This window comes from Pleurodeles waltl, chromosome 1_1, assembly GCF_031143425.1.
Source record: "Pleurodeles waltl isolate 20211129_DDA chromosome 1_1, aPleWal1.hap1.20221129, whole genome shotgun sequence".
Classification (NCBI taxonomy): Eukaryota; Metazoa; Chordata; class Amphibia; order Caudata; family Salamandridae; genus Pleurodeles; species Pleurodeles waltl.
Window position 1 is genome coordinate 132,475,119 of NC_090436.1, and position 14,263 is coordinate 132,489,381.

At 43.2% G+C, this 14,263-nt stretch overlaps 1 protein-coding gene across 1 annotated transcript in view; it reads right to left on the reverse strand.

Moving 5' to 3' along the window:
- Window positions 1-14,263, reverse strand: part of LOXHD1 (lipoxygenase homology PLAT domains 1) — a 929,469-nt gene that overhangs the window by 866,410 nt on the left and 48,796 nt on the right. The window contains exons 3-4 of the mRNA XM_069218871.1: window positions 13,535-13,693; window positions 9,254-9,405 (exon numbers count right to left, since the gene is read on the reverse strand). Of these exons, the coding sequence (XP_069074972.1) occupies window positions 9,254-9,405; window positions 13,535-13,693 (311 nt within the window). The remainder of the gene's footprint in view (window positions 1-9,253; window positions 9,406-13,534; window positions 13,694-14,263) is intronic.

Sequence of the window (14,263 nt, forward strand, 5' to 3'; positions counted from 1 at the left end):
TTTTAATGGACTAAAAGGTTTTCTAAAATGTTTAAACAAAGCTGACAAGTGACTCCATGTCATGTGTAACAACTTTAACTAGTTCTGGCATTTTACCCAACAGCACTTTGCACAGTTTTGAACCCATAACAAAAGTGTTAAAGTAAAACAACATGCCCCACAATGCAACACACTGTTTCCTGACAAGACGGTAATGTCTGATATTGCCATATGTCAAACAGACACTAGGCAGACTTGTGAAATGCAAAATAAAAAATTTAAGTTTCCTAACTTTCTGCCTTTTTAGGTCTCCCGCCACAGGTAGCAAAAGCTGTTAGGTGGTCGAAAAGGCCTGTCAGCTTGCAGTGGGCTTACAGTGCACCTATTGCTTACCATTGGTTGGCTTTACTGTCACTTTTATTTCCTTGCTTTTCATTTATTAGCTTGTGTGAGCTTTTTTTCCTCTTGGGTTTGTCCAGCCCCTCAAGCACAGATTCAATACTTGTGGCTTCCATGAGTGCATGTGTTTTCCCCTCTGTCTCTAGCCCACACGCTGTATTAGCCTCGGTCACCCATGTGCTTCTTCCCCTACCCCTTCATGTTGCATTGGCCTTTTTTACTTCTGCCCCCAGTGTTGCTTTCTGTTCCCCATGCTTCTCCCCCACCTGCTCCATGTTGGTGTCACCCATTGCTTCCCCTCCGGACCTCAGAATTGCTTCCAACACTCCGCCATCCGTATAGCTTCCCCCACCCACACCTCCTCTGCTGTTTGTTCCACCCATGTCCTTTGTGATGTTTCCCCCACCTGCATCCGTTGTGATGTTTCATCCCACCCGTGGCCTTCAATGGATTCAAATCAGTAACTAAAACAAGCACTTGTGTCATCTTGTAGGTGGGCACATTCGTGGTGCACATGCCTCTAAAATGGCAGTCAGCACTCATAGCATCGTTCTTTTTTTTTCTTTAGCCATGCTGCACAGTGTGATGCAAAATGACACAGCCATCACGTCATTGCATCCATTTTTTTTGCCATGCTGCTCAGCGTGGTGCTGAGGGATGCTGTGCACCAGAGGTATTGTGAACACCCTGCTTTAGCAGCTACAGCAGGATGTGGAGGTTCTTTTGGGCCTCTTCTATCTGCAGCTCGGCAGCCAACGAAAGCTCATAAATAATGCCATAAGGGACAGCAGTGTCAATAGAAGAGCAAGCAGAAGCGGGGTAAATAGAAATGGGAAAGGAATAAGGAATATTGAATGGAAAAAAGGATGGAAGAATGGATGAATGAGTGGGTGGATAAATGAGTGAATGAATTAGTAGATGTATGATTGGGTGAAAGGCAGAGAGAAAGGACAGGTGGATGGGCAGGTGAAAGGATGGCATAGAAGATGGATGGATGGATAGGTGACTGGACAGATGAAAGGATAGCACAGTAAAAGGATGAATGGATGAGTGAGTAAATGGTTGGTAAATGGAAGGGTGAAACGATGGCAGGGTAAACGGATGGATGGAAATGAGGATGGAGAGGTGAAAGGATGGCAGAGTAAAGGGATGAATAGATGGATGGACAGATGAAAGTATGGCAGAGCATACGGATGGATGAATGAGTGGGAGAAAGGATAAGTGAATGGATGGATAAGTAAAATGACTGCAGAGTGGATAGATGGATGGGCAAATGGATGGATGAACAGCAGAATGGATAGATGGATGGATGGATGAAATTGGGAAAGGTTAAATGATGGATGAAAGAATGAATGGATGACAGAGTAAAGGAGAAATAGTAAAAGGAAGGGTGAAAGGATGAATGGATAGATGCTTGGATGAAGAGACAAGGGACCTCTTCTACGGAGGGTTGGGCTCCTTGCTTTGCTTGTTTGGTGCCAACAGAGCTTTAATTCGAAGTAGGGGGTATTTTATTTTTTGGCTACTCCCTTGCTGTGCAGCATGGCTAAAAGCCATTGGCAAAGCCAATGGATACCAAGGGTGAGACCAACTGGTAGGTAATCGCTGGTCCAACAGCCCAGTGGGTGAGAGGATGAAGATAGCCTTTCAAAAGTAAGTATGAGCATCCTGCTGCCAATGGGGTAACATTAATACTCACTGGAAAACCCCATGCAAAGGAGAAGTTATCTACCTGAACAATGCAAGCAGCAGATGAACTGGTCTGAAGAGACACTGAGAAAAGAGAAACAATGTGCGGCCACCCCTCTTTCCAAGCCCATCCTTGGCCTAAAGATTGGTGTGCTTTAAGAGGTGCACATGAAACACGAGTGTGATGTCCCATAGGGTTCGCCAGGGGTCGCAGCCGTGACCCCTGGCTTACCCCTTGCGACCCCTGGCCTCAGAGGTGGCAAAATCAGCGCCAGAAACACAGGAGCAGCTCTTCCTAAAGGACATCGGTTGGGGCTGCAATCTCCTTTTTTATCAATTTTCATTACACGAATAGTGATTAATAAAATTATTTACTATTAATACAATTAACTGGAATATGTCCCTCCCTAACAGTTAAGGTAAGTAAACCATGTTTTTAAATGAATGTTGTGTACATTCATGAGGTGAGAGTGTGTATATGTGAGTGTGTGTGTGTGATTGTGTTTGTGTGTGTGTGTGTGTGTAAGCATGTGTGTGTGAGCCAATGTAAAGTTCAAATGGTGTGTGATGTCACTTCCGCTACCCTGGGCCTTTCGGTGAATTGAAGTTCATGGACGCCCCGTCTTGAACAGGTGCACCATGTGCTGCCTCGCGAGGGCCAGAAGTATGCAGCATGAATAAGTGATGCTTGCAAACTTATAGCTCCTAAAATGTGGACAGCTGGAACTTCAGTCAAGTCGATAATGTCACTGAGAGTCCAGTCACGGCTCGCTCCTATGTAAAAGGGGAGGGGGGCTGGTGCGGCGCACGGGGAACCAGGGGCACATTCAATTCTAAAAAAAAATAAAAATAAAGAAACGTACCTCCTCCGTTGCTGCCGCTCCTCTGTCCCTCGTCGCTGCAGGTACAGGCTCCCAGCCTGCCCTGCGCTAATCCTGACGCTGCTCAGAGCAGCATCAGGATTGGCTGGGAGCTCTGTGCAGGCTCTCATATGCTGGGCTGGAGAGAGCCTACAGCGCATGTGTGTTTGGCACTCTTTTGTGGTGAAAGCGTTGCAGCTTCTGCTGCTGGCGGGGGAGAGGGGGCAACGCTCCTCCGCCCTTATGGAGGAGCCGCCCCTGTCAGAGTGACTGGTGGAAACACCCCAGCGGTTTTTTCTAGCCATGTGCAATACTAATGGCCATTAAAGCACAATGCTGCTCCCCGGCAGTAGTGCACAAAATTATTTAAAAGTTACTTCATTAATTATTGTTGTAATTTGACGTTGTCGTCAGAGGTATGCGAAATTGTGCCTTTTTTCCTACCCTCCAGACAGTTCTTTGGGGAACGAACTTCATTATTTTTCAAAGTTTGCAGAGTCTTTTGTTTTGTGTGAAAATCGTGACCTTTGCAAATGCAAACAAAACACATCTAGTTCTTATCCTTACTTAACGCTGATAAAAGAGTTCTGCACTTGATTTATTATGCATAAATTAGACAGCATTCATTTCCTCCGCAAAGGCAAAGATATGCAAAAGTTAAAGTTGGAGAGAAAAATGTTGCATGTAATTGACAGCTTGTTGGGGTTCCATCAACACTAGCTGTTTTGCCAAAGTAAAATTATCTTGCTAGTGGGAATGTAAATCAGGACTGGCAAAGATTTCAAACTTCAGAAAATGCGATTATGGAGAACTATGCAAAACTTTGTTGGAGAACAACATCTTTGCACACCCCTAAGAGTCGTGACACAAGAAATAATGGACACCGCTTTAGGCATCAGTGACTTTCCCACAGTTCTCACCAGCTCAGTGTGTATATGTGAAAAAGAATGTGTGATGTTCTCCAACCTGTGTGACACTGAGAGATTTCACAGCAGGAAGGTATTCTTGCACAGTATGTTAGATTCCTGGAACACTCTCCTTATTTTGGACACAGACTTCACAAGACTGGTCTATTTTTGTGCAGCTGGTGCTGGAGTGTTAGGAGATGTTTAGAACAGAAAGCCCTGGTAATTCGGTGGAAAGAAGCTAGCCCTCCCCTTGTACAATGTACTCCTATCTGTGACATGCATCCTGTGCTATTAATTGCTTCGTTACATTTACCAACATTTTACCAGCATATTACCAATATAAAGAGATGTGTAGGAGAGATGGACACTTTTCAGACATGTTTTTTAGGAATGGCCTAAAGACAGCTTTAGCTATTTTCCAAAATAAATCATTATAAAAACATATAGAGGTTTTAATCAACACTGTTTCACCATTAGTCTGTTCAAATATTACTCCAAAAATGGCTCCTCCAACCACAGAACAAAGGATAGGTCAGTGGCGCAGCACACTTTAGCCACTGAATGCCTTCACTTTGAGTGAGTGCATTTTTCCATTGCATGTGCATACATACACCTAACAAAATTGTTCCCCAGGAATAGAACGTTTTAGACACTTGTACTTCCCAGTCACTGCAAGTCCCAAGATATAGTAGGATGTAATCAACGATTTCCATAACACTAACATATCTATTGTATGCTGCAATGTTAATTCATCACTATACACCATCTATATTTATTTATCCTTTTGAAACAAAGCACAAGGTATTGGAGTAGCAAGAATGCAAATGAAATTTCAAGGTTGAAGCCCCACCCCCTCTGGTTGGCGATTGACATTTCAAGCTCTAGCATCTGTCTTGAAAGGGACCTCTAGTAAAGACTTGAGGAACTGCAGCTTCATTAAAAAAAAAAAATTGTCAATGCTTTTGTATCTGACTTGAGAGGGGCCTTGTGAAATGAATGATCTGTGAAAGACGTTTGAAGATTTTGCACCTGACCCAAGAGGGACCCCTAGTAATGACCTGAGGAACTACAGCCTCATGCAAGACTCAATGTTTTTGCATCTGACTATAGAGGGACCTCAAGTAAAAACTTGAGGTACTGTAGGTCTTCGGAGACTTCACTTGAATCTGACTTAAGAGGTACACCTAGTAACAATTCAAAGAACTGCAGGTTTGTAAAATAATTTTGAAGACATCTACTAATAACTTAAGGTACTGCATTTTTGTTACTAACTTTCAAGCCTCATGAAAAAAATGAAAAACATATATGTGTACGTGGGTGGGTGTGTGTGTATACACACACACAACATTTTCATGCTGAAAACACACCATAAAAGGACATTTGAAGCAGTTTCATCTGACACAAGAGGTACTTTTAGTAGCAACTAGTTACTGCAGTTTTGTGATAAACTTGTTAGGTAGTTGTGTCTGACTTGAGAGGGACATCTAGTAAAATGCTGAAGGGCTGCAGCCTTGTTATAGGCTTCAGGCTATTGCTTCTGACTCCAGAAGGACATCTATTTGTGCGGTACTGTAGGTACGCGAAAGGCTACAACTATTGGCTTTGCCAATGCTTGTTGTTAGATGATTTCCACCCAGTATCTGGCAATTTATTAATGCTGCAGCTAAATCAACAAAAAGGCGAAGGATTCAAATACATGAACCAATGTTTAGTAACAACTGAGTAGCATTCCATTCCATCAATTATTAAGCTTACCTGTGCTATTAGAGAATGGAAACAGACGTAACCGTTGAGTTCTAACCTCACCCCTAAGCAGCAATTCCTAGCCCCAGATTCTCTGTCCTTGCTCCTCTGCCCAGAGCACAAGCAGCCTCAGACACATTTCAGAACTGACCCAATAGCCCAGTAAAGACTTCTTGTAACTGTGTAGAAGACGAGTGGCCTAAAGTTTCAGCCTGGACAACCAGTGTCAACAAACTGTGTGCTGTACATTTTCTAAAGCAAAAGATGTATATTTCGTGCATAATCGCTTTAAATGCTATGTTGTAACTTGTCTCTTGTGCACTTGCAAAGCACAATACCCACTTATGTAATATTACCAAGCAACTTTCAAGTAGTATATGCACCATTCAATGACTAAATCCAGCTTTTCTTGTAGAAGGCCTAAATAAATAACCAAATACAAATATGAAATGTCCCAGCCCATAATTGCTCAGGAGAAGTAAACAAAGATAGAACGTAATGCTACCTACAGAAATACAGAGTGGTTAAGAAGTATTGGTGCAAATGCTCCCGCTCATGACTGTTTATAGCCTCAATGAGGCTGAACCAGCCTCTGTATTTACTTCCAATATGTGCTTCCAACCAATGTGGTATTATAGCGCTTAAGGATTCATCAAACAGGGTCCTAGTGCGTTTAATCCACTAATCCATCCTTGTAGTTGTATTTGCTTTTCTGTTGTGCATATGTGTGTGCACTTGAATTGTTTTGAAAGTGACATTTGTACAAGTGTGAAAATAAACTAAGGGACTGATTTAGATTTCAACAGATGGGTCACTCTGTCAAAATGATGAGGGATAGCCCATCGGGCGAGATATAAATCCTATAGGATGTAATGGGATTTAAATTTCAGCGGAACGTTGTGACTGAGTAACCCGTACGACGAAGTCTAAAACAGGCCCCAAGTCCCAATCATAAAATAGTGAAGCCATAACCGTAAGAAGAAGCCAGAGGAATACTGTAAGGTAGATTTTTTTAAAACTCTGCACAAATGCTTGCATGAACCAACACAACTCAAAAAGTGGCAGCGATTTGCCACACTTTATAACAGCCAATGAGCGCAGCGCAACATTGTGATGCCCCGTGCAAACTTTGGTAAATCTACAACGGGAATTCCCCCTTTCCAGTGGTCCACTTGAAATAATACTGAGGTGTCCGATACCACCGCCACTAGCCCCAGCTCAGCCTGCCACAGAGAATCACCTGTGAACTAAATCATATCACATCTGTCCTAGTCTTACAATCAGCCATAAAAGCAAGCAGGCATTCCACGAAAGATGTGGGAAGGAAAGCATTCATGAAGTAACCATCAACAAACCACAGCCTTAAAACGGTAAAGAGAAGGGAAACATGAAACTGAAGGCAGCTGTTAGCAGGTGCTGTAGAAATAAGTGAAGTTCAAACAGCTGCTGCCATTCACTGTGCAGCAGGGAATGCAAAATAGAAAAGAGAACAAGGCGTATCTGTGGTCTGGGGACAACCATCTACTAGCAGTCACACTGACAAAAACCCAGTTTGAGGACCCACTTACTTGGCAGGAGGACACGTAACCTGGCCAGGTCCAGTCTCTGGTAATAGTATCCACCTTAAGAGGAAATGAGAAGTATATCACAACACATTAAGGTGGGAGGGGTCATACCACCTTCTTTATATATCTGACTGCTGCCCTGCGTAGCCTGGTCAATGATGCATTCCAAAGCAGAGGGGCACAATATGCTCGAAGTTTACCAACATCCGCCAAACATACAGTATAACAAGTAGTGAATCCATCGGTGCACACTAGAGGGCAGTAATACGCCGTAAATAAAGATATACAGCAGGAGACAAGGACGCCACGCCCAGCATCACAAGGATTAAAGACTGTAAGCATAATGTGCAACAGTACTATTTATGATTCCAGCTGCATTGGATGTGTGTCCGGATCAGCACATGGTCCATACATTTTCCACACACTGGTGGTGTAGGCACCAATGAATGGAGGAAAATATGGTGACTAACTAAGGATGCTGTTGTAGCTGTAGAGCAGAGATCGTCACACAAGAGTCTGGAGCCATTCAGGTAGGAGGCAAGTTCTCTACTTCATGTTAGGTCCCATAGGCCAGAGCTCAGAGGGAGCACAATGATTGGATGGGAACCTAGCAATACTACTGCCATGGCACCGGTCTATGGAAGAACATGTAAAGATGTGAACTGGAGTGCTTAGCATGAATAACGACAGTTAGTGTGATATGCCCACACATCTCTGAAACAAAGCCATCCTTCACTCTTACCTGAGAATTAACACCAAATTCAACCTCAGTACAACATACATCTTTTAAGAAGTGAATGTGCTCCTAAGGTAAGATCTCTTTACATGCTTTTCCTTTGTGTAATATCTTAGCTCACTTGTTCCTTTGCATGTGAGAGAGACAGATGTGATCTAAAATATGTGAAAAAGACACTAATCTTATTTCCTCCTCCTTCTCATTTATCGGTGTGGTATTTTAGGTCTTGTTGAATATTAAAGCTGCCTAGATTCCATTCCACCACTATCGTGCACACCTGGTCTCTTTCTTACTCTTGTGGGTTCTTTTTGCATCACTGCTTTCTCCCCTTGTCACTTTTTCCCACCCTTTCTAATCTTGATTTCTCCTTTTTTGTCTTTCTTTTGCTGTGGGTGAAAGTCTGTTAAGTCCTCGTCACCAAAAATAGTTCAGGTGCCCACCACCGTCCACCACAACCTAACCACTGCTCACACATGGTTACAGATTTAGAGATGGTACTCTGGCTGCTGGTTTGTAGCCCAAACCAGGTACACAATCTTTCCATTGAGATGCAGATGAAGACAGAGGACACTTTGTTCAAATTAATCTCATTTCTGCTAATGATTGAAAGAACTGACCAAATGTCCAGATGGAGCCCATCAGCGGTTTTAAGTAGATATTTAACATCTTTGGTAAAGGCAAGAATTGAACTAATCAAGGGCTGCCCAGGTTATGCCTGTGAAAGTCTGGTGGAACAGTTTGAAGTGGCCGACCATGCTGAATGCTCAATATGTGGTTGGCTGACTTAAGTGAGCACCTTTTAGATATAATCAAATATTTCACAGTGAATGTCCTTTAAAGGAAGTTCCTGTACAAAATACTGTTCAAAATATGGTGCGCATGCGTGATGGGAATATGCGTCACTTAGCATGATGGGGCATCAGAGGGTGTCTCCCAGCGGAGCAGAACACATGACTGAAGAGGTCATTAGAGATTCACCCTCTGCATGAACAAGCTATGTTATCTAAGAAGAGCTCGTGTGAATCGTGTACTTCTGCTCTTCCCTTGTCCAGGTAGGACCTCAGACACGGATAGCTTTCCCATCGAACTCTCTTCTGAGTCATTCATGGAAACGTTGTCAGGTCAATGTTTCTCAAATGTTTTTAAAGTTTCATTTAAAAAATATGATTTTAATAAACACCACTCAATGCCGTCCTATAATCTGAAGTACTTACCTACACAATTACAAAAACCAAAGCAATAATGAACTTATTTAAGCAGTTTTGTCATATGTTGGCCTGTCTTCTGACATGATGAGTATTTGGAGGGCTCAGCTCTGGTATTCACCAAAAGAGGACACACTAGAAGAGTAAAAAAACATTTTAGTATACATACAGCTGAAGGGGGCTGTGGGTTTACTTGCAGCCCAAACTTCCTTGCATAGAAGTCCATCAAGTGGCGGTCATTTAGAGAGTTGTACTGCGGTAGAACATCCACATGGCCATTTCTGTATCGGTGGCCACCCGACCCGGCACTGAAAGTACGTGCTGCAGAATCAGAGAAAGAGAAAGCAAGATGACCAATAATGCTATTATATCAAAAAAAGGTTGACGCTGTAGGTCATTATCAGAATATTTTCCATCCGTATACACAACCAATGTATGTGGGTTCAGTTCACAATTTATTTGCAAATTTGTTAAATTGGTGAGAATGTGTGTCCATTAAGACCAGAGCAGTGGCTGATTATTGGAAGATCCTCATAAAATGGGCTTACAAGCCTTGAATCTAAATGTTATTTATTAACACAGCCAGAGGGTCTCCTTAAAATCTGGGTAGGATCTGGCCCTCCTGGACCTACACAGGTCAAGTCTTGCTTAATTGGAACCCAACTGAAAAGGACGTATGATCTTTGCTACAAAGCATATTTGAACAAGACCCTGTTTGACATCAAACTGGCTAAATACAAGCAGTTTTTGGGGAGGGGGATCTATATTCAATACTCAACCCTCTATACTTTCCACTAGTTCTCAGCCTGGAAGATGGCGTTCTGAGAATGTCCTTGATACATCTGTTCATTGGCTTTGGTGCTAGGGCCATCACAAACGTAAGACAGAAGGAGAGCTAAATCGTTCTCATCTCTTTAGCTGCCAGCAGGACACAAAGAAGTGCTGTACAACTGCCCAGCTGATCCTGGAGGCCTGTAGTCCATGGACATATCAAGGTTCATACCTAGGCTCGATAATGGCCATGCCTCTCCACACACCAGGAGCAGTACGTACATTGCCCGAAGGGAGCAAAATGAGTATGCTTGTTTTCTGCACACCCAGGGCACCGTAGTATTACAGAAGGGGCTGCACACACTTGTGTTTAAAGCACTCTTTTCACATACATTTGCTGGAAAGCCATAGGCTCTGACAAGACACTCATTAAATGTTCCGTTACTTTGATGGTATGCCGAGCCAAATAAGCCTGGCACTTCCGAGAAATTGTCCCAATTTTTTCAAAATATGCAGTGGGTGTCTACAGTTTATCAATTACCTACATTGTATCAATGTCAGTATTTTGAAATGGGGCCATCACATATGAATATGGGTGGCCACTTATGCCAAAAATAACATACAATTTGAGCGTGTCAGAATTTTACCATTGACTTTGCATCCATAAACTGTAGATTGCTCATACATTGACAATGACTACTATTATGCTAAGGCCAGCATTATGTCATGGTTGCTTGCCTTCATCACTCCCCCATATGCCATGGTTGTCATAATGCCAAAAATTGCCTCCAATATGCCAGTGTCAACATAGTGCCATAGGTGAACCCAATGCCAAGCATTACTTTCAGTGTGCTTGTGCCAACATTTTGGCACAGGTGCCCCATTTAACAAGAATTACCTCTCATGTGCCATTGCCAGCATTTTGCTGCAGGTATCCCTTATGCCAAGAATTACCTCCAGTATACCAGCAGCAACATTTTGACACGTGCCCCATATATCAAGAATCACTTTTAGTGTGCCAATACTAGCATTTTGCCACATGTGCCATTTTTGCCAGTAATTACCTTAAGTATGCAAATGACAGCATTTTGCAATGGGTAACCTGTATGACAAGAATTACCTCCAATATGCCAGTGTCATAATTTTACTACGGGTTTGCCGTATGCCAAGAATAAGCTGGAGAGTGCCAGTGCCAGTATTTTGACACAAGTGTCACTTGTGCCAAGAATTAACTTCAGAATGCCAGAATTTTGTCATGAGCTTCCCTTTTGACAAAAAGGACCTCCAATATTCCAGTGCCAGAATTTTGTCATTGGGCATTGGCACAAGGTAAGAACTACTTCCAGTATAGCTGGACCAGTGGCAGACTTGTGAAGGTAACACACTCACATGGCTCACTCACCCATGCTTACGTCTGTTCACTCACTCATGTTCATTTTTATTTACACTCCCCTACTCTCACAATCTCACACTGCCACACACTCCTCTCACTCATTCATTTTCACCCAATCACTAACACACACTTCCTCAACTCGCTTCCACTCTCTCTCAGTCTCAATTAATCTAATTTATTCTCTTTCACTCACTCACTACCCATCCCACACTTTTACCCACACACACGCTCACACATACAAATGCTCTCTTAGATGCATACACTCAGCCTGTTACCTACCTTCATTCACTCACATGCATTTTAATTCTCACTCATGCTTATAACCACCCTCAATCACAAATGTTGTGTGTCCTGATGAGGACAACCCTCTATGGGTGAGCTGAAATGTGACAAAGTATGGCTGGAGGTATTGCTTACCGCTTGAAACTTGAGGGAGCATTACTCCAAACTTACTCATGTTGAGTCTTCCGCACGGAAGGAAAGGCTGGTGGTCCCTGCAGAGTCTCAGTGCTGGCTAGACAGGGGCTTTGTGTGCACAGAGAATGGATCATGCACCATCACCCCAACAACAAACTACAATTCTAAACAGGCCATTTACTCTTTTGTATTAAAGAGACGCAAAGCCCATCTTTGACATTTGTGTATAACTTCTCCCTTGGCCATGGCATATTTGCTTGGCAATCGTGATACACTGTGATTGCTGCTGGACCTTACTTTGCTGGACCCTTGCTTTGTAATTGCAGTCACAAACCACTGATACATTCCTCCTTGAACTGCAGATAGGGCCATCATGCCGCTTTCATCCCACTCCCCCAATTTGCGATTTGGACATGGTCGCAAAAGCCCTTTTGTGAATTGGAAAGACTTCTTACTCATAAAAGGGCTTTTGAAAATAGTAAAAAGGGTTTTTGTGGTCACAAAACCTATAACAAAATCTGTATATACTGGGCCTGATTTTGAGGCTGGTGGTCTCACTGTGGCGATCACAACTGCCGCTGTTGTGACGGTCCGACTGCCACATTAAGACCCTGGCAGTCAGACCACCAGGGTTTCACCAGCACCGCCAGGATCCATGACCCCACTGGCCTGGCATTGGCAGAGATCATAATATGCCAGGGCAGCGATGTGACCTTGTTCTCCGCCAGCCTTTTCATGGTGGTAACAACGCAATGAAAAGGCTAGCGGAGAACAGGTGCAGGGGGCCACAAGGAGGCTCCTGCACTTGGCATGGGCGGTGCAGGCCCCCCAGCCCTGTTGCAATGTTCACTGTCCGCCTTGCAGACAGTGAACATTGCAAGGGCGCTGGTGCACCCTGTGGGCTACAGCATTGCTGCTGGCACGATTACGAGCCCGATGCAATGCTGTAGCCTGTTTCCCGCTAGGCCGGCAGGCAGAAACCGAAGTTTCCACCCGCTGACCTAGTGGGAAACTCCTAATAGGTCCGGCGGGTTGGTCGCAATGAAGGCGATGGCCACTCTGTCTGGAGTTTGGCAGACTGGCTTTCCCGTCCGCCAAACTCTAAATGAGGCCCTATGCCTGCAGTCATTAAGCAGTCACACAAGAAAAGAACAGTGTTTGGGTGTAAGCTGCTGAAGATTCTTATGTGCACAGTGTGCTCAGATATCTCAGAAATGAAAATACAGGACCAGGTTTTGTGGCTGGTGAGATAAAGTGGTTGCATTTGGTCCCCATCAAAGTGCCTATATCAAATGTTATTGATTCAACAGATCTTGGTATTTGACTGGAAAGCTACGGGCATGATAACAGTAGAACTGAAAAGTAATGTAAGCATTCTCATCTCTTTGGTTGCTAGTAGGATGCAAACAAATGCTACACACTGTTGCTATCTAAGGAGTGTTTGTCAGTGGTTTGTCACCAAATAATGCTCATGTTTTAAATACAAGCTGTAACAATGTTCACATAAACAACTTGCTGGTCATGGTTTCCAGAGTGACCGACGGCACACCATGTCATCAAAGGTCTCCTTATTACAATACACAGTATTTAATTTGTGCCGGTATTTGCCAGTGCTCGACAACAGCACTTAATTCTTAACACCAATACTTTTTTTTACAACATTCTACCACATGGTGGCAATGTCTCCCTATTTACAGCAGTAAACAATAGATTAGTAATTTAACATACACTAAAACATGGTAATAGCTGCTTGTTCAGGCCATTGGTACTTGCACTGGGTCAGTGGGTATTGCAAGCTGTTGTGGCATCTTAAGCAATACCTTGGACCCGGGCACTTATATTTTTACACATTTACATCATAATTTTTACCTGCAAACGGGGCCCTTTTACTGAGCAGGGATTGAGCAGGCCTGTGGTTAAAGCTTCCTCTATGTCGACGCAAAGAGTTTGTCCAAGAATCCTGTTTGCTCCGTTGATCATTCCATACTGGCTTACCTCGCGGAGGAGAAGCATCTCGGAACTGAAATCCTAAGAGGAACCAAAGTGACACCAAGATATGGAAAAGATGTGAGGGGGGTCAACACTTTAACAGAGTTAACATAAAAGTAATCTGTGAATCTGCATCTCACTTCACCCATGTAAATTCAAGTTCATACTTTGCTTTCCCCTCGTATAATATTTTCCATTTTATTGTACACCAGCAAAAGTCAGTCCCCTGGAGCTACCACCAGCTGATAGGTGCTTCCACGTTTTTCGGAAAGAGAAGTTGGAAATCAGAGAATGGTGAGAGGCTGTAGAACGCAAACTAGATTAATTCCATTGTATGGCGGATGAGGTGTGTGTTCATATGATTGCTGGAATTTTTCACATCACATCTGGATGGTACAAATTACATTTGGTTGCTTTACCTGCTACTGCAAAATATCCATTCAAATCAGTTTGGATACTGCCACTTGTTTGATATCCTGCACAAGAAATTTCATTACTTTATCCCACTGATGCTTAATTTTCACTTTAGGAGTGTGTTCGAGCTCTTTGCACATACAACATCCTCAGAGATTAGTAGTAAAGTGGTACATCATTGAATAGTTCCTTAGT